The sequence below is a fragment of the Oryctolagus cuniculus genome, chromosome 17 (genome assembly GCF_964237555.1).
Source record: "Oryctolagus cuniculus chromosome 17, mOryCun1.1, whole genome shotgun sequence".
In the NCBI taxonomy this organism is placed as follows: domain Eukaryota; kingdom Metazoa; phylum Chordata; class Mammalia; order Lagomorpha; family Leporidae; genus Oryctolagus; species Oryctolagus cuniculus.
The window spans coordinates 46,356,761-46,372,549 of record NC_091448.1 but is presented as its reverse complement, the minus strand read 5'-3'; the positions used below and the strand labels follow the sequence as shown (position 1 = coordinate 46,372,549).

General features: G+C 50.4%; 1 protein-coding gene across 2 annotated transcripts in view; it reads right to left on the bottom strand.

Annotated features, from left to right (window-relative positions):
- The window catches only part of NXN (nucleoredoxin), a 162,834-nt gene that overhangs the window by 34,506 nt on the left and 112,539 nt on the right, over window positions 1-15,789 (bottom strand). The window contains exon 1 of one of the 2 annotated variants that reach the window (XM_051824571.2): window positions 5,533-5,755. The exons of the other annotated variant lie outside the window; for it this stretch is intronic. Coding sequence (XP_051680531.1) covers window positions 5,533-5,556 — 24 coding nt within the window. The 5' untranslated portion in view covers window positions 5,557-5,755. Of the gene's footprint in view, window positions 1-5,532; window positions 5,756-15,789 lie in introns of those variants that run through there. 2 annotated transcript variants of the gene reach the window in all.

Here is a 15,789-nt window from a genome sequence, read left to right as displayed (position 1 = left end):
TACGCACTTTGGAAAGGCTACCGCGGCTGACCTGCTGCAGCTGGGTTGACCACGCCAGTCTCACACCCAGTGCTTGCTCTCCCTAGGGACAAGTCTGGCAAAAAGTCCACCTGAAGTTCATTTTGAGGATACCTTTGACTGCCCAATCACCTTCTTCCACGGCTGCCCACCAGCCAGGTAACTCTGATGAGTATGGCCCAGCAAAACCCCAAGCAGCAAGGCAACAAAGATGAAACAAGAAACAAGAGCAGACGGTACTAGCTACACTTGGCGAAAATCAAAAAGGATGACAAAACGGGCTATCCAGTTACTTGAAAGTTTCCATTCCTCGGCCTGCTGGCTGGTTCTGATTCCAAAATCATGGTTGGAACTATCACGCCAGGAATGCCGGCCAGAAATGCATTGACAGTGGCCCACGAAACAATGAAGCAAACATCGCAAGGGACAGTACTGGCCACGGGGAAACCGTAAAAATGCAACTGAGAAAGTCAAGCTCCTGGGAAGCGCGGGTGGGGCCGGTCAGCACCCGCAGATGCTGCAGGGAAACCTGGCGGTATCTGAGCAGCCCCAGCTCCTGAGGGCCACACAGGATCCGCCCTTCAGCTTGAGGATCAGGTCTTGAACTTGACCGGGGGTCTGAGCTGCTATTTCTCAACAGCTGCTGCGAATCTGTGGGAGGAAGCCAAAGCTAACACAGATGTAGGATTCATCAGCACACCCCCTGGCCAGGTCAGCGGAGCCTTCTCAGGCAAGCTGTACTGCCGCTCTTCCACCAAGTGCTAACTGCAGGCAACACTGCCTTCCGGTGAGCAGCATCTACAAACAGATCCTTAAAGCTGTCCCAACCTTTCCTAACCAACCTGACCAATGCCAGTTTATACAGTCCGACAGGAAAATGTCCCCTCGTCCCACCCTCCACTGTCAAGGCATCATACACCCTAGAGGCGGCTGAGCACGGGCTCTGGAGCCAGCTACCCACTTGCTAGGCAGACTGCCAATGGTTTCCTCATCCGTAAAGTAGGTAACAGAACCTATACCTCACTGGACAGTTAGAAAGATTATATACGTTGCATTAAGTGCTTAGAACAAGGCCTGGAAGGCAAGCATTTGGCCTAACGTTTAAAGCTGCAGTTTGGGACATGGACATTCCATATCTGAGTGTCAAAGTTCGAGTTTCCGAAGCTCTATTTCCAATTCCAGCCTCCTGGAGCAGGTGGTGGCTCAGGTGGTTAGGTCCCCATCATGTACATGGGAGACCTGGGTTATGTTCCAGGTTTCCAGCTCCGGCCTGGCCCAGCCTCAGTAACTGTGGGCATCTGGGGGGTGAACCAATGGGCAGGAGCTCTGTCTGCCTCTCAAATAAACATTTTTTTTTTTGACAGGCAGAGTGGACAGTGAGAGAGAGAGAGAGAGACAGAGAGAAAGGTCTTCCTTTGCCATTGGTTCACCCTCCAGTGGCCGCTTCGGTCGGCGCGCTGTGGTCAGCGCACTGCGCTGATCCGAAGGCAGGAGCCAGGTGCTTCTCCTGGTCTCCCATGTGGGTGCAGGGCCCAAGCACTTGGGCCATCCTCCACTGCTCTCCCTGGCCACAGCAGAGAGCTGGCCTGGAAGAGGGGCAACCGGGACAGAATCCGGCGCCCCGACTGGGACTAGAACCCGGTGTGCCAGCGCCGCTAGGTGGAGGATTAGCCTAGTGAGCCGCGGCGCCGGCCTCAAATAAACATTTCAAAAGCAGAGAATAAGGCCAGGGGCGGATTAGGTACCACGTCAGTGTTAGCTGCTAACATGAACATCAGTTATTGCTGTTACTTCAGCATCGTCTTCTAAATGTCCCAGCAGGCCCTTGCCCCCATACCCCCAAAGTTAACATGAACTCTTTGATGTCCTCGTCCCTTAGCAAGATTCACAGTGCATGATTTGGTCTGTAACTGAAGTTTTCACGGCCTGGCAGAGCTGTTGGCCAGGTACTGTTGCTGTGAGAACTAACTGGATAATACATGTGCAACTCAGAACACCGCTTGGTTCCCCCGTCAGTGCCAGGCAACGTTAGAAATATTGGCAACGATGATGGCTCAAGAGAGCAAAGCCTTTGCTTCTTCTCCATAAGCGGGAACCGACGTCCCCTGCAACCCCCGCTCAGCACCTGTGTCAGCTACAGGCTTCCACTCTGGGGAGGAGGAACGAGAGGAGGACTTCTTGAGGGACCTAGAGACGACCCCAGGTAGTCAATGGCAGTGATTCTCAGACGCGTGTGCCGACCTCTTATGTTAGAAGCCTCGTTTCGCTTGCAAGATACTCGCTGACGACAGAAATCACTCGGCTGCTAGCATGAGAGGCAGAGGGCCACTTCCTCCTTTTATCTCTTTATCCAACAGATGCCAGTCACCTGCACAGCCGGCCTTTCCCGGCACCTCGCTGGCATGTAGCAAACTATGTGGCCACTTCACTTGTCGTTCCAAAGTGCTGTCAAATGCACGGACGCGTCAGGACAAAGGGCCTCGCGTTCTGCTTCTCAGCTTGAACACAACACAGTCACCGCCCCGTGAGCCTTCCTCCAGTGTGACTGCTGTGTGCTGGCAGCCCAAGCCCTCCACTGCATCAAGGCGGGAAGGAGGCAGAGCCTGGGCGCTGGGTGCAGATGGCGCGGGTATGAACCCTCCTCTGCCACCTTGGGCAGCCCCCCACACCTCACTCTTTTCAACTGCAACCTGGTCCTGCAGGCTACTGTGAAGTTCTGCAGATCCTTCTAGGTTGTGGTGAGGCTAGAGAATGCACACGAGCTGCTTAGAAATGTCCCTGTAGCCCAGCTGACACTCCCATGAGAATACTTCTCACGTGTGCACATCTGGATTTTATATCAGAAAGCTCATGCCAGGGCAAGGAGCTTTGCACAGGTATGGGTATGGCAATAAGGACATCACAGTGCTGCCAGTCTCCGCCAGGGCTGGGACCCAGAATTACCCACACAAATAAATACAGGATATTTTACAAGGGATTTTGGCCAGAGGTTAAGTAGATCAACCCTCACACAGGGAGAGCTGAGGGCTCTCTACTTGTCCAGTACCAGTTCAGGGAGAGGCAAAAGCACCCACTGGACAAAAGCTGCAGTCTTTCCAATTAAACCCATCCTAAATCCTTCCAATGCAGCCCCTGGCTTCAGTATGGGGAGGAAGACACTTCCCAGGCCAGCATCCAGTCTGTGGGTCCTTTCTCAGGACGGGGGAGGGTCAGAATGCAGCTAAGAAATGGTGACTAGTTCTAACCACAACTCCCAGAGACACAAGGGGCTCCTGGGGCCACGCAGGCAGACGTGAAAAGTTAAGAAATACACACGTGGTGCTTCATGCGCCAGGGAGGCTGGGTCTGGCTGACAGGATCGGCAGTGACTGTGGTTTTGCGAGCCCAGCGGTGAAGGCCACAGTAGATGCTGTGGCGAAGATGCAGGGTAAACAAGGAAAAGAGCTGAATCCCAAGTGCAGCCAGCATTGGAGGAAGCTGACAGAGGGAAGTGAGGCAGACTGTAAGGCTCCGGGGCCCTCCTCCTCCTGACTCCTTCCCGGGAGTCACATACCAAGTAACTCGGCTACTAAGCACCCCTTCAGAGGGCAGAACCTTCAGACTGGCTTCGATCAACAAACATAAATTAATGAGTTATAAAAATACTGTTTACAGGGGCCAGCGCTGTGGTGCAGAGGGTTAAACGCCCTGGCCTGAAGCACCAGCATCCCATATGGGCTCCAGTTCTAGTCCCGGCTGCTCCTCTTCTGATCCAGCTCTCTGCTATGGCCTGGGAAAGCAGTAGAAGATGGCCCAAGTCCTTGGGCCTCTGCACCACATGGGAGACCTGGAAGAAGCTCTTGGCTCCTGGCTTCAGATCGGCACAGTTCCGGCTGTTGCAGCCAACTGGGGAGTGAACCATCGGATGGAAGACCTTTATCTCTCTTTCTCTCTCTCTGCTTCTCTTCTTTTTGTATAACTTTGACTTTCAAATAATAAATAAAATAAATCTTAAAAAAAATATTGTTCACAGAGGTTAAGAACCCGCATCAACAGCAGAGTGCTCTGTGCCTGACTGCAGCCTGCTGCTAATGCACACCTTGTGTGGTGGTGGTGATGGCTCAAATGATTGGGTCCCTGCCACCTCCACGGGAGGTGTGGATTGAGTTCCTGGTTCCTGGCTTTAGCCTAGTTGAGTCTCTGCTATTGAACGCATTTAGGGAGTGAACAGGCAGATGGGAGCTTGCTCTCTCTTTTTGCCTCTCAAATAAATTAAAAAAATTTTTTTAAATGGTATCCACAGATAGAAAGGCAAACATGTAAATGTTTTCTTCCCATCCTTTCCAAAACACTCAAATATGAAGTACCTCTGAGTTGCCGTCGTTGGTCCACGGCTGGCCTGCAACTCAATGTCATTTGTAACACCAATCAAGGAGGTTCGTTTGCTACACCACACAGCTTCCCAGCCTCATGACTCGTGGGCCCGGAGATGAGCAGTTTGCTGGGAGCACAAAGCGGCATATGGCTGCCAGGCTCTTCCTGGCCGACACCACAGATGGAGGGAAGGCTGCTCCGGCTCCCCACACTGCAGTTCTCGCAAGCTGACAGAAGGGATTTCCTAAAGCCCCGTCTGCTACGGAAACCTCCACTGGGCACAGTGGTTTGGAACAGTCAGGGGGTGGCTGGTAATGACAGACTCGGGCCAGATGCTCTAGAGAGAGGAGATCCAAGGGAGCGGCTGGGAGGTTTCTTAGCAGAGCGGACAAGGAGCCAGAGTGGGTCTGCAGTCAGACGGTTCTCATGGTGGCCCTTGCTGACAGCATGGGGATGGAGGGCGGGTGGTGTGGGGCAGGGACGTCCAAGCCTGCCCTTTGAGAGATGCAGCATCACACAAGTGTAACCCAAAACATCAAGTTCACGCTGAAAACAAATCCTGAGAGTGTTCACACCAGGTCTTTATGCGGCCCATAAGGTTGAAACCAAACAAGAAGGAAGAAGGAGCCAAGTGGCAGCAGCAAGGGCTCGGTGGAAGGACGTGCACCTTTCCCTGTGGGTGTGGGGGGTCTGCCGGAGGAATACGCTCGTGGAGGTGGTGTCCCCTCCCACCCTGCCCAGGTGGATGCCACCAGCTGCCCCCAGTGAGCCATCTCGCAGCACCCGTCAGACGTGGTCAGATCTGGCAGCTGGCTGGAGCTGGTGAGGTTTGCTAGTTTGTCCATTATGTTTTTTAAAATTAAAACAAACAAACAAACAAATCCCATCCAGAAACCCCTCTTCGTGTGAAGACAGTCCTTCCTCGGGGGGACAGGACAATGGGGCTCCCAGCCTGCTCAGTGCTGGGTGGGCTGGGAAGCCACGACCCCGAACTCAGTCTGAAGGACGCATCAGCACAGACCTACCACTGTAGAGGAGATGCCCATGCACCAGGCACAACAGGGACCGCTCCAACAGGAGAGGCAGGTGGGTTTCCCGAACGATGGAAACCAGGGGACCTGGGGAACAAGCCACTGAGTCAACAGCAAGAGAGAATCTCACCCTTCCCGAATCTACTGTCACCATCACAGGGCCTGGAACTGAAGGCCACCTCACATCTCCCTCGCTGGCTGGGAGCGAATCTTAGGCTGCTTCGGATCTGCAGTGCCTTCCCCGCAGGCACTGGATAAAGGCCGGCTGACGCTGCTCGGGCCGACAGTGCACCAGTAGCTCCTCGAGCTGGGCCCCACAGATGCGGCATCAGAACGAAGCAAGCCGCCGCGGCGTTTTCACACGTTCATCGTGGTTCCTACCCAGCTACTCAATAAGCTGCCATCCAAAAAAAGAAATCAGGCAAATAGGCTCACAATTTGCTACAGCTTCCAGTAGATCAGGAATGTGATTGCGTAATGCCTACTAACCCAAACGCTATAAATCACGAGGCGGGAGGGTCAGCTTTTCCACATCCACTCTCTAAAATGAAAATAAGAGCAGGAAGTGCGGTTGGTGAGCGTGGCGGCCATGTTTATCATTTCAGCGCCATCCATACCTGTCCCGCCGTGGAGCCATTAGCACTCAGCAGAGCACTCCTTCCAATTTCCTACTTGATTGTTATTTCATCAGGGTGATGCTTTCTTTTTTCTTTTTTTTTTCTTTCCTGCCCTGGCTGCACAGAAAGCTCTATTTCTTGGCAGAACTTTCTGAGTGCCCAGTTATAAACCCCTTGTTACCACTTTCCTGCTTCAGGAAGTCCCCAGTGAGACTCTGCCAAATGACAAGGAGAGGAAAGGAAACATTTACAATGATGTGAGAAATCCCCAGTCTGGAAAAACAGATCAAAGGGAGCAGTCAGAAGGGACCCGTGTGCATGGAGCTGGGGGCTAGAAGGCTCTCCCTAAACTGGACTGGCACCATCACCGCACCGGGAAGCTAGCTAGCAAGCCAGGCACCTCCCCGCATGACAGTGCCATCAGCCACCCTGCCACGGGTCAGCTGTGTCTGAAGCGAAAGGAATCATACTGCAGAAGCCATCCCGAGAAGCCAAGTTCCCCAGGTCCCAGTGCGCCTTCATAGAAAAATGGCCTGTGACTCCCATTGTCTCCCTCCACCAGCTCCTGCCACGAAAGGGTCCCTCAGCACAATGAAGTAAGTAATAGCAGGGAGAAAGAGAGAGGGAGGTAAATGGTTTGGAAAGTAGAAAACAGGGTGGAAAAATGAAATTCAAGACAGATGTGTGAGAGCCGCAAACATATGTCCTTGAATTTAGGCGTCCAAGTGATTCATGGGAGAAAGCCATGCACACTGTAAAGAAATGAACAGAGGAGTAAATACAGAACACAGGATTGCATTCCCCTCGTATTATGCAGAAACATCAACCCCCATGCCTCTTTCTGCTAGGTAAGGCTGTTAGAACACCGGGCAAGCAGAGGATCCAAGATGAGACTCCAGCGATTAGGCAGAGGTCTCTGTCATCCTCAACAGGAGGGTCGACCACCAGCAATTCATTTCTGATCCCCAATGCGGCTTTCCTTCTCTCCAAAAGGTATGGCTGCTTCTTAACATCAGTAGAACTTCATGCATAGTAGCATTTGCCAGGCTAATGCCTGGCCATTAAGAAAAAATAAAGCAGGAAATTTCGAAGGGCGTTTTCATCAAAACACAAAAGTCTAAGACTGTGGCCGGAAAGACATTTTTACAATGCGGTATTAGTATGTGTTGTTTTACTTCTAAACAGCTAACTCAAAGGGGCCACTGCACAATTGATTCCAAATGCCTCATATGGAGAAAAAACACAGGCAACCTGCCTCGCTGCCCAACCCCTCTCAGTTTGAGACTTCAGAAGGTAACAGGAAAGAGGAAAACAGCAGGAGGCTGGACGCACTGGAGAACCGGGGTGAAGCAGGGCAGGGCCCAAGGACGGAACCTGGCGGGCTTGGGAGATGACAGGGTTTTCCGGGATGGGTCAAGTGTCACATTTCATGACCCTGCTCAGCAGAACCTCAGGCCCACACCACACGTGCACCTGGTCATTTGTCATCAGCAGGCATTTCCTGAGTATCCCAAGCCTACCAAGTACTTGGGCCAGATGGTGTGGGGATAGAGACACGAAGACAGAGTTTTCTGTCCTTAAGGAAGAAAGGAGACTGGCAGGTATCCAACCTGCTTCCTCTTTGGACACCCACCAGGCGAGCTGTCCCTGCAGCAGTAAGCCTTGGGGCATGGTGTTCCCTGGCCGCCAGCCTTAGAGCAGGGGTGACAGAAGTTGGCGGGCACACTTGATCTAAGACCAATCATCTTCTCTCCTGAGAATTTCGAAATGAATACAAACATGCATTTGGTACAATCAGCGCTTCTGAGCCAACTACACGCTTTGACGAGGATACTGGAGGGCACCATGCTGCTCCTCTCAGCCTCTGGGAGCCCCCCTGCCCCCCCCCCCCCCATCAGTTCCCTTGAGCCTTCACTCCCACAAACAATCATCACTAGCAAAACATGGCACGGATGTGAGTAAGATAAAAAAAAGTGCTGATTAGATGACACAGGAGCTGGGGATCAAAAACGCAGGGAGAGGGCAGGCAGGGAGGAGCAGAGAGAAACAAATCTGCCAAGGGAGGGGGGACCGACATCAGAGAACAGAGAGAAGCGGTGGAGCCACAGGGACCTGCTGCTGCAGTCCCACTGCTGGGCCCGCTGGCTCCCAGCTGCACTCCATTTCCTGCATCTGGATGCCCAGGGATTGACGGCTAACTCCGAGAGCCTAACTCAATCTGCTTGTGCCAGCCCAAGTGAATTTCTGTTCCTTTCGTAAACAACTTCTAACTAAGACAGATGTGTGGGTTTGTGTGCAAAGAGAAGGAACCCATCAACATCAAACCCCGCAGGGCTCCGGGCTTAAAACACCAGCGAGAGAAAAGCAGAATGACCTGACACCCTTAACCCTTTCCATTCCTTTTCTCGTGGCTCATTCTCCTGTCCTTCCCACAGAATCCTGGGGCGGAAACTCCTCCCGTCAGGGATGCAGACAGGGCACAGGTGACCTGCCTGAGTCGGTTATGGAATCGCTTGCTCGGTGCAGGTGCAGTTTTCTGAGTACTTTTGATCTACAGTTTGATGAGTCCGAGGGTGCAAATAATCGAGAAGGTAGACTCCCTCTGAGGTGTGAGCTTGTAACACCACAGGTGTGGATGTGAGAAGAACCAGGCTGGTTCTCCGCCCTGTGGGTCAAAGGGAAGGAAGATGGCCATGAACAAACTCAAATGTGCCAGGAAGAGCCCTTGAGTTTGAGTTCCCAGAGTGGGACTCCCCCTCCAAGACGGTTCTGCACCATCTCTGTCCAGGGGGCGCTCCCCCGAGCTCTGTCAGGAGGAAAGAAAAGTCTGGGGCTTCTAGAGACGTGAAAAATAAGGAAAAGAAAAACCAAAGCCCTTACCTTACATTCCCAAAATAGCACAAAGGATATTCATAAGCAGACATAGTAAGTCTCGCCCAACTTTAATTTTTTAATGATTTTTCATTTTATTTAAGAGGAGGCAGAGCAATGGGTGGGGGAGAGAGAGAGAGAGAAAGCGAGAGAGAGAGAGAGAGCGCACGTGCTCCATGTACTGGTTCATCCTCTAAATGCCTACAACAGCTGGCACAGGGCCAGGCCAAAGCCAGGAACTCACGCCAGGTCTCCCATGTAGATGGTGGGGACTCAACTTCTTGAGCCATCACCTGCTGCCTCCCAGGGTGCCCATGAGCAGGCAGCTGGAATCAGGAGCAGGGCCAGGATTCAAACCTAGGCATTCCCACACTGGATACAGGCATCCCAAGCAGTATCTTAACCACTATGCCAAATGCGCACCCCTTCAACTTTGTTTTCAGAAGACAGCTCAAAAATGAGAGGCTGTCATGGGTGGATACTCCCAGGCCACATGTGCTGGTATCTTCCTGGAGCAGGCCAGTTCCAGAAGCCTTCGGTGCCTCAGAACCAAAACGAGCAAGAGTGTAAAGTTTCCGAGGTTGCAACAGCCCGGGCTTTCTCCTCCAGAACCGAAATGTCCCAGTGAATCAGACCTTGAAAATGCCACTAATCACTTGCTTAGGAAACTTAAAACTGCTCAGGGCTTCTGAACAGAAACCACACACAGATGGATTCTCCATAAGGAGCAAGGATTTGCTGGGACATGCTGACCATTTTAAAGAGCACAATAATCCTGTCAACCTTCGCAGAACCCAACTGTTAAATGTCAACAAGTTTCAGACCGGTCTCCAGACCACCCGTAGCAGACTCTGCCTCCCGAAGCAGGGAAACACGGCCGAGTGGCTGGGCTCTGGTGCACTTGAGCTCTGTCTTTTGCTAAGTGTCAGTGACACACAGTGTCCTCCAGGCTGAAGTGACAAAGGGCGAGGCGAGCGGCTTCAGGCTACACACAGAAATGGAAAGCGTACAGAAAGTGCGAGGGGGGACAAGGAGGCCGGCTGAGGGCTTACAGAAGAAAGATGAGCTCCCCCGTGCCCCCAGTCACAACAAAGGGCAGCGGGGGGAGCAGAGGGGTGCAGTCGGCCAGGCCGCGCGGGTCACTTCCCCAACAAAGTCACTTCCGCTGTAAACTGGGAAAATCATCGCTCTTGCCTCTCAGGCTTGCTACGAGGATTAAACCAGATGTGAAATCCAGATGGCTCCTCCAGTGCCTGTATTCCTCCAATTCGGCCGTTTCACGAGTGTCATTCACAATTTGTGCCCTCACACTCCGACTCTTTTATTTTCTTCTTTTGCTTTGAATAGACTCTTTCCTTTTAATACATAAAAGTCTGTCTTGGAAGGGAACTTTATATTGTCATTATAAATGGAGAACCAGGACTGCTGACTGCAAATAGAGGGTGTCAACGTAAGAACAGCAAAGACAAACAAGTATGCAATTTTCTGTAGCCCCCTTGGTCTGCAGAAGGCTCTTGGGCCCGCTTTCACTATCGAAAGGGAGATGAGTCACTTTTTCAGAGGTTTAGAGGGGGCAGCACATCCAGACTTTGTGCTGATGGAACCAGAGACTGGACGACTAGAAAACACAGGACGCAGCTCAACCAGGGGCGATGACCTCAGAAACAGCCCTGCCAAGGCCCTGTGGCATTAAACCCCCAAGGCCCTGTGGCATTAGAGGCGATGGTGAAAAAAAGGAACAAGAGTCTTACAGACTCGGCTTACCCCTGCAAACTAGCTGAGACCCCCCAGCCCCTGGAGGGCTCTTTGCCTAGGAGGAAACCCTTCTGGCTCAGAATTATTCTTCTGCTATCTGGGGACCCCTCAGTGACATCTCCCCTCAAAACCCATCAGTGAGCGCCACCCTTGGCCACAGCTGGCAATGGCTCCATCAAGGAACCTCACAAAATCGCCAGATCCCTCCTGACAACAGCTGTATCTCACTCCCAAAACACGTCCCTGTCTTCTCTCTTTCCTAATGTCCATACTGAGGTTGAGAAAGTTTGAGCAGGGGGAAACTCCACTTTCTTTTCTAACCTGACTCTCAGAGCTCCAAGGTGATAGCCGATTTGGATCTGGGATCCTTGGAGTGGGTGTAGACCAGAAAGTAGGGCGGAGAACAGAGGGAGGACCACTGTCTACTCCTGTGGTCCAGGCCACAGTATGGAGCAGGGTCCCCCTAACACTTCCCAAACCCAGCTGGATTCATCCCTACACATGGTGGTCTCTGGAGCATAGACCCTAAGAGGGAAGTTTCACCAACGACGCTGAGTGGACAGCAAACATCAGACACCTGGGAGCATACATGCGGATCCAGTGAATCTGATTCTCTGTGGGTGAGGATCCTGTCAATCTCAGGAGAGCTCCTAGGTGATGCTTAGACCCACCCACCAAGGTGTGAGTCACACATGCCCTTTCCCACATGACACCGCTTTGTCCCTAGTGCACTCCCCCGTTCCCCGTTTAATTTTCACTCATCCCGTAGAAGACCTCAGGTCAAACATCCCCCCTCAGGGGAGCCCTCTCTGAGAGCTACCCCCTCCCACGTCTAACCGGGCCCCTGCATGGTCACTGTCCTTCCTGGTGCTTGCCATAGTTCTCACTACGCATCTGTGTGACTGGCTGTAGGACGCCAGGGGACTACAGAGCTCTGTGAGGGCAGGGGGACCCTGCTCACCGGTGTGCCCTAGCTTCTAGCACAGCACCTGACACAAAGGAGGCTTCGCTCTCTCTCTTTACATATCTATCTATCTATCTTTGCTGATTAAGTGGATGAATCTGGAGTAGCTAAATAGCTATCTCTAATTCTCATCTCCCATCATACCTCAGGATTCTAACTTTTATTATTATTATTTTTTTGAAAGTCAAAGAGATAGAGATCTCCTATCTGTTTGGTTCACTCCTGAAATGCCTACAACAGCCAGCATTGAGCCAGCCCAAAGCCAGGCGTCAGGAAGTCCATCTGGGTCTCTTCCTCCTCCTCCTCCTTCTCCTCCTCCTCCTCCTCCTCCTCCTCCTCCTCCTCCTCCTCCCCCTCCTCCTCCTCCTCCTCCATGTGGGTGGCAGAGACCCAAGCACTTGAGCCATCATCTGCAGCCTCCCAGGGTCTGCCTTGGCAGGAAGCTTTTTTTTTTTTTTTTTTTTTTTTGGATTTAGTAACACCAAGGCCTGATAGTTATTTTATTTCAAATTTAACAGACTACAGCAAGTGCTCTACAGCATAGCATATATTACAGATCAAATACACACATTTCATATGAAGGACCCAACTTGAAAAACCAGAACTTACTCTAAGTGCACTTGCAAGGGTAAACAAGGCTCAGGAGAAGATGTTAGAACAAAGATCTTCCCAGACAGCCTTCAAAGACAACACATCTGTGGCATTGCTGGGTTCTGGAGTTTTATGTAAATGCCCATTTCAAAATCCCTGGAGTTGTGCGTGCCTCTGGAGCAGAGCCAGGACTTGAACCCAGGTACTCCACTATGGGTTCGGGCGTCCCAGGCTGACCTCTCTCGCTAACTTCTCAGGTACTTGGAAGTCTTTGTTACAGGAGGTACTTGGAAGGGGGCCCCTGCTCCTCAGCTATTTTTCAGTTAAGCAGATTAAATGATCACATGTGCTCACCTGAGTAGAGTTTTCAGTTTAAAATGTTCCATAAACTAACAGAATAATAAGAGAGACAGCCCTTGAATCTCTTGGGTAGGACTGTGCCCTTGAGGGGTTCCAGCACAGCTGGGCCCAGGGTCAGAAGCAGAGGGAAGTGAACACTTTCTACCCAATCCAAAGTGTCTCCTTGAAGACTACTAAAAACTTGATTGCTACCCCAGAATCAAAACGTCAGTAAAACTTTGCCCAGATTTATCCCATAAGATCTATTCATGAATAAATTTGTTGAAAAGTTTTGTTTGAATTAGTGTAACTCTTGCCCTGAAAACACACCCCAGAAGGAAGCAATCCTCCCATTCTTCAACAAGTACAGACACGGTCCCATCTGATCCACCACCAGCTCTGGCAGCCAAACATCCACAAATGTTTAGCTCTGCCATGGGATATGTAGAATAAATTAAGTTTAGGGGAAAAAAATCATAAAACAGGCCCCTAAGTCTAAAGACTCTGTGTACCTTGGCAGGAGGAATGTATGTGTTACAACAAATCCTATCCAGCGTGCCAGAAAACTCAATCAAAACCAGCAGAAAATGATTCCTGTCGTATGAGACAGGCAGCGCTACAGCAGTGCCCTAGGGGATGGGGAGATTGGGGTGGGGGTTCAACCACCTTGCATCTGCCAAAATTCTTCTCGGGAAACAAAAGACCTAAAACTTGGACTTCAAGGAGATGGACATCCAAAGTCAAGGGCTTTTGAAGCACAAAACAAATGTGAAACCCCCAGGCAAGCCTTCTCACAGAGCTCTTTACCTCTAGGACTCTGCCTGCACATGCTCTGGGAGAAGAATCTGGAAGTCGTCGTGGGGCACACTCTAGTGCAGGACCTACCAGTCTTCAAGGTACAGCTCTACTGGACACTGTGCAAAGCATGCATCTTTCACTGGAAACTGAAATTTCCATGGCTGAGGCTGCCCTCCAACTGGATGGCCAAGTTCACCTGGACCACAGTCGACTCTAGCTAATTAGTCTACAAAGCCCAGCCGGATTGCTCATAGTGAAGCAAGACCTAACTAGTGAGATGGAGCCCTCCTTTGGCAGAAGAGGCAACACAGAGAACCAACTAGTTACCTGCTTAATAAGCCAGGGTTCCACAGGCCAGTGTTTTGGATGGCAGCGGGCCTGTTAGATTCTCTTCCACCCTGGAGAACCCCATCAGAAACATCAGATCATCTGTGGCTTTCATGGACCTTAGCTCCTTCACACAGGAAAAGGTCACAGGCCAAGAGCATGGACCTGACCCTGGGCTCCTGAAGCTCATTCAGAACCTGTAGCATCATGGTTCTACCAGAGTCACTATTGCAAGTGTCTGCTGGAGGGAGAAGTTTCCAACAGATTTCAACAGGCTTCCATTCGGGCCTCACTTCCTTGTAACTCTGATAACAGACAGCACTGAGATGACCATCACACGTGCCGCTCACTCAACAACAAAAAATACAGATAAGCCTCCTTTTACCACGTGTGACACAAGTTTATCATGCAATTAACTGCTACCAGAAAGGCTAAGCATTATCTATGCTGAAGCTAAAATCATTATTTTTGGAAGATACTTTCCAGTTTTTAGCTGATTTTAGTCACTTGACTTGTAAATCATGCAGCAGTCCCATGTGATAAGCTTCACAATGAGGTCGTCATCCAGGGATTCATCGGGGACCAGGATCACAGCTAGGAAGACTGAGGGATCCCTTGGGAGTTTCTTTCTGGGCCAAAGTGACAAATAGTTTACACATTCCGAACTTTGTTCAGTTTTAGATCACACCACCTTGAAAGGCATGTGGGAACTCCATCACTGCCCTGCCTGTGTGCGCCAGAACAGATTCGAATGTGTTTCTCAGGTGAGTCCCAGCCTTCCACCAGCAGTCTTCCCAAAAAAGCAGAAACTAGGAGAGTGGGAGCCTTCTAAGTTTGTTTTTATTGGAATCCCTGGCCTGCACAAGAGGATGCCAACCTACCCCCGGCCCATCTGTGGTCCAGGTATACCCAACAGATGCAATACTACACTCACTTGGGGAAATAACAGTCAAGGAAAATGCTAGAAGAATATGCTCCTGGATACTATAAAATATGTGTCTCCTTCAAGGCGGAGGAGCAGGGAGCTGTACTTCATACTGACCTCTCTACAAAGCAGTTCTACTTGATCTCTCTTTGGTGGAATATCATCAGCATCTGTCAATGGCTATCTTAGGAAAAGCACGCATTCATAATAAGACATTACTGAACACATCACTCAATAGACTATATAAACTCCTGGAAGAAATACTCATGTTTTTCTTAAGCAACTGGTGTTGTTTTCTCTTGCATTCATTAAGAATTATGGAACAGATACGGTTTCCCTTGTACCACTGGTTGTTAGGAAGCTCATGCAGAATTTCACATTTTCTTGTGGCAGGTGTACAAGTCACCATGATAGGCATTTTTAGTCTCGTTATTTTGTTCTCTTCTTCCTTACTTTCTTACTTATATATGTCTTCTTCTTCCTCTCCCTCTTCTTCTTCCTCTTCCTCTTCTTCCTCCTCCTTCTTTCTTTCTTCTTTTTTTAAAGCTTTAGATGAAGCTTACTACCTGCTTTTGGATGCATTCCCAAGCAACCTGACTACGGGAAGACCCGGATCTTCTTCTTCTTCTTTTTTTTTTTTTTAACTTTCTAGAAAAGATTTACTTGAAAGGCAGGGTGACTGAGCCAGAGAGCAACCTTCCATCTACTGGTTCCCTTTCTAAGTGGCTGAATAGCTGGGGCTGGGCCAGGTGGAAGCCAGGAGCCAGGAACTCCATCAAGGTCTCCCATGTGGGTGGCAGGAACTCAAGTACTTGAGACACCATTTGCCACTTACCAGGAGCATTAGCAGGGAGCTAGAGCTGAAGTGGAGTAGCTGGGACTCAATCAGCACTTGGATATGAGATGCGGGTGACCCAAGTGGAGGTTTAACCCACTGCGCCACAAAACCTGCCCCTCGTATTTTATTTTTGTCTCACTCTACTTTAGTTTATACTGACATATTGTACGTGTTCTCATATGTCAGCTTGAATCATTTGTTGAACCTGGGCTGGAATGTGCCGAAATAAACAAGGGTCTTCAGAAAGCTTGTGGAAAATGAGTATTATGGAAAAACTATGCATGGACTTTAAACTTTTTTTGCACCAAAATAAATTTGTCTTATTTCCATTTTCCATAAACTTTTTCAAGTGCCCTAATATT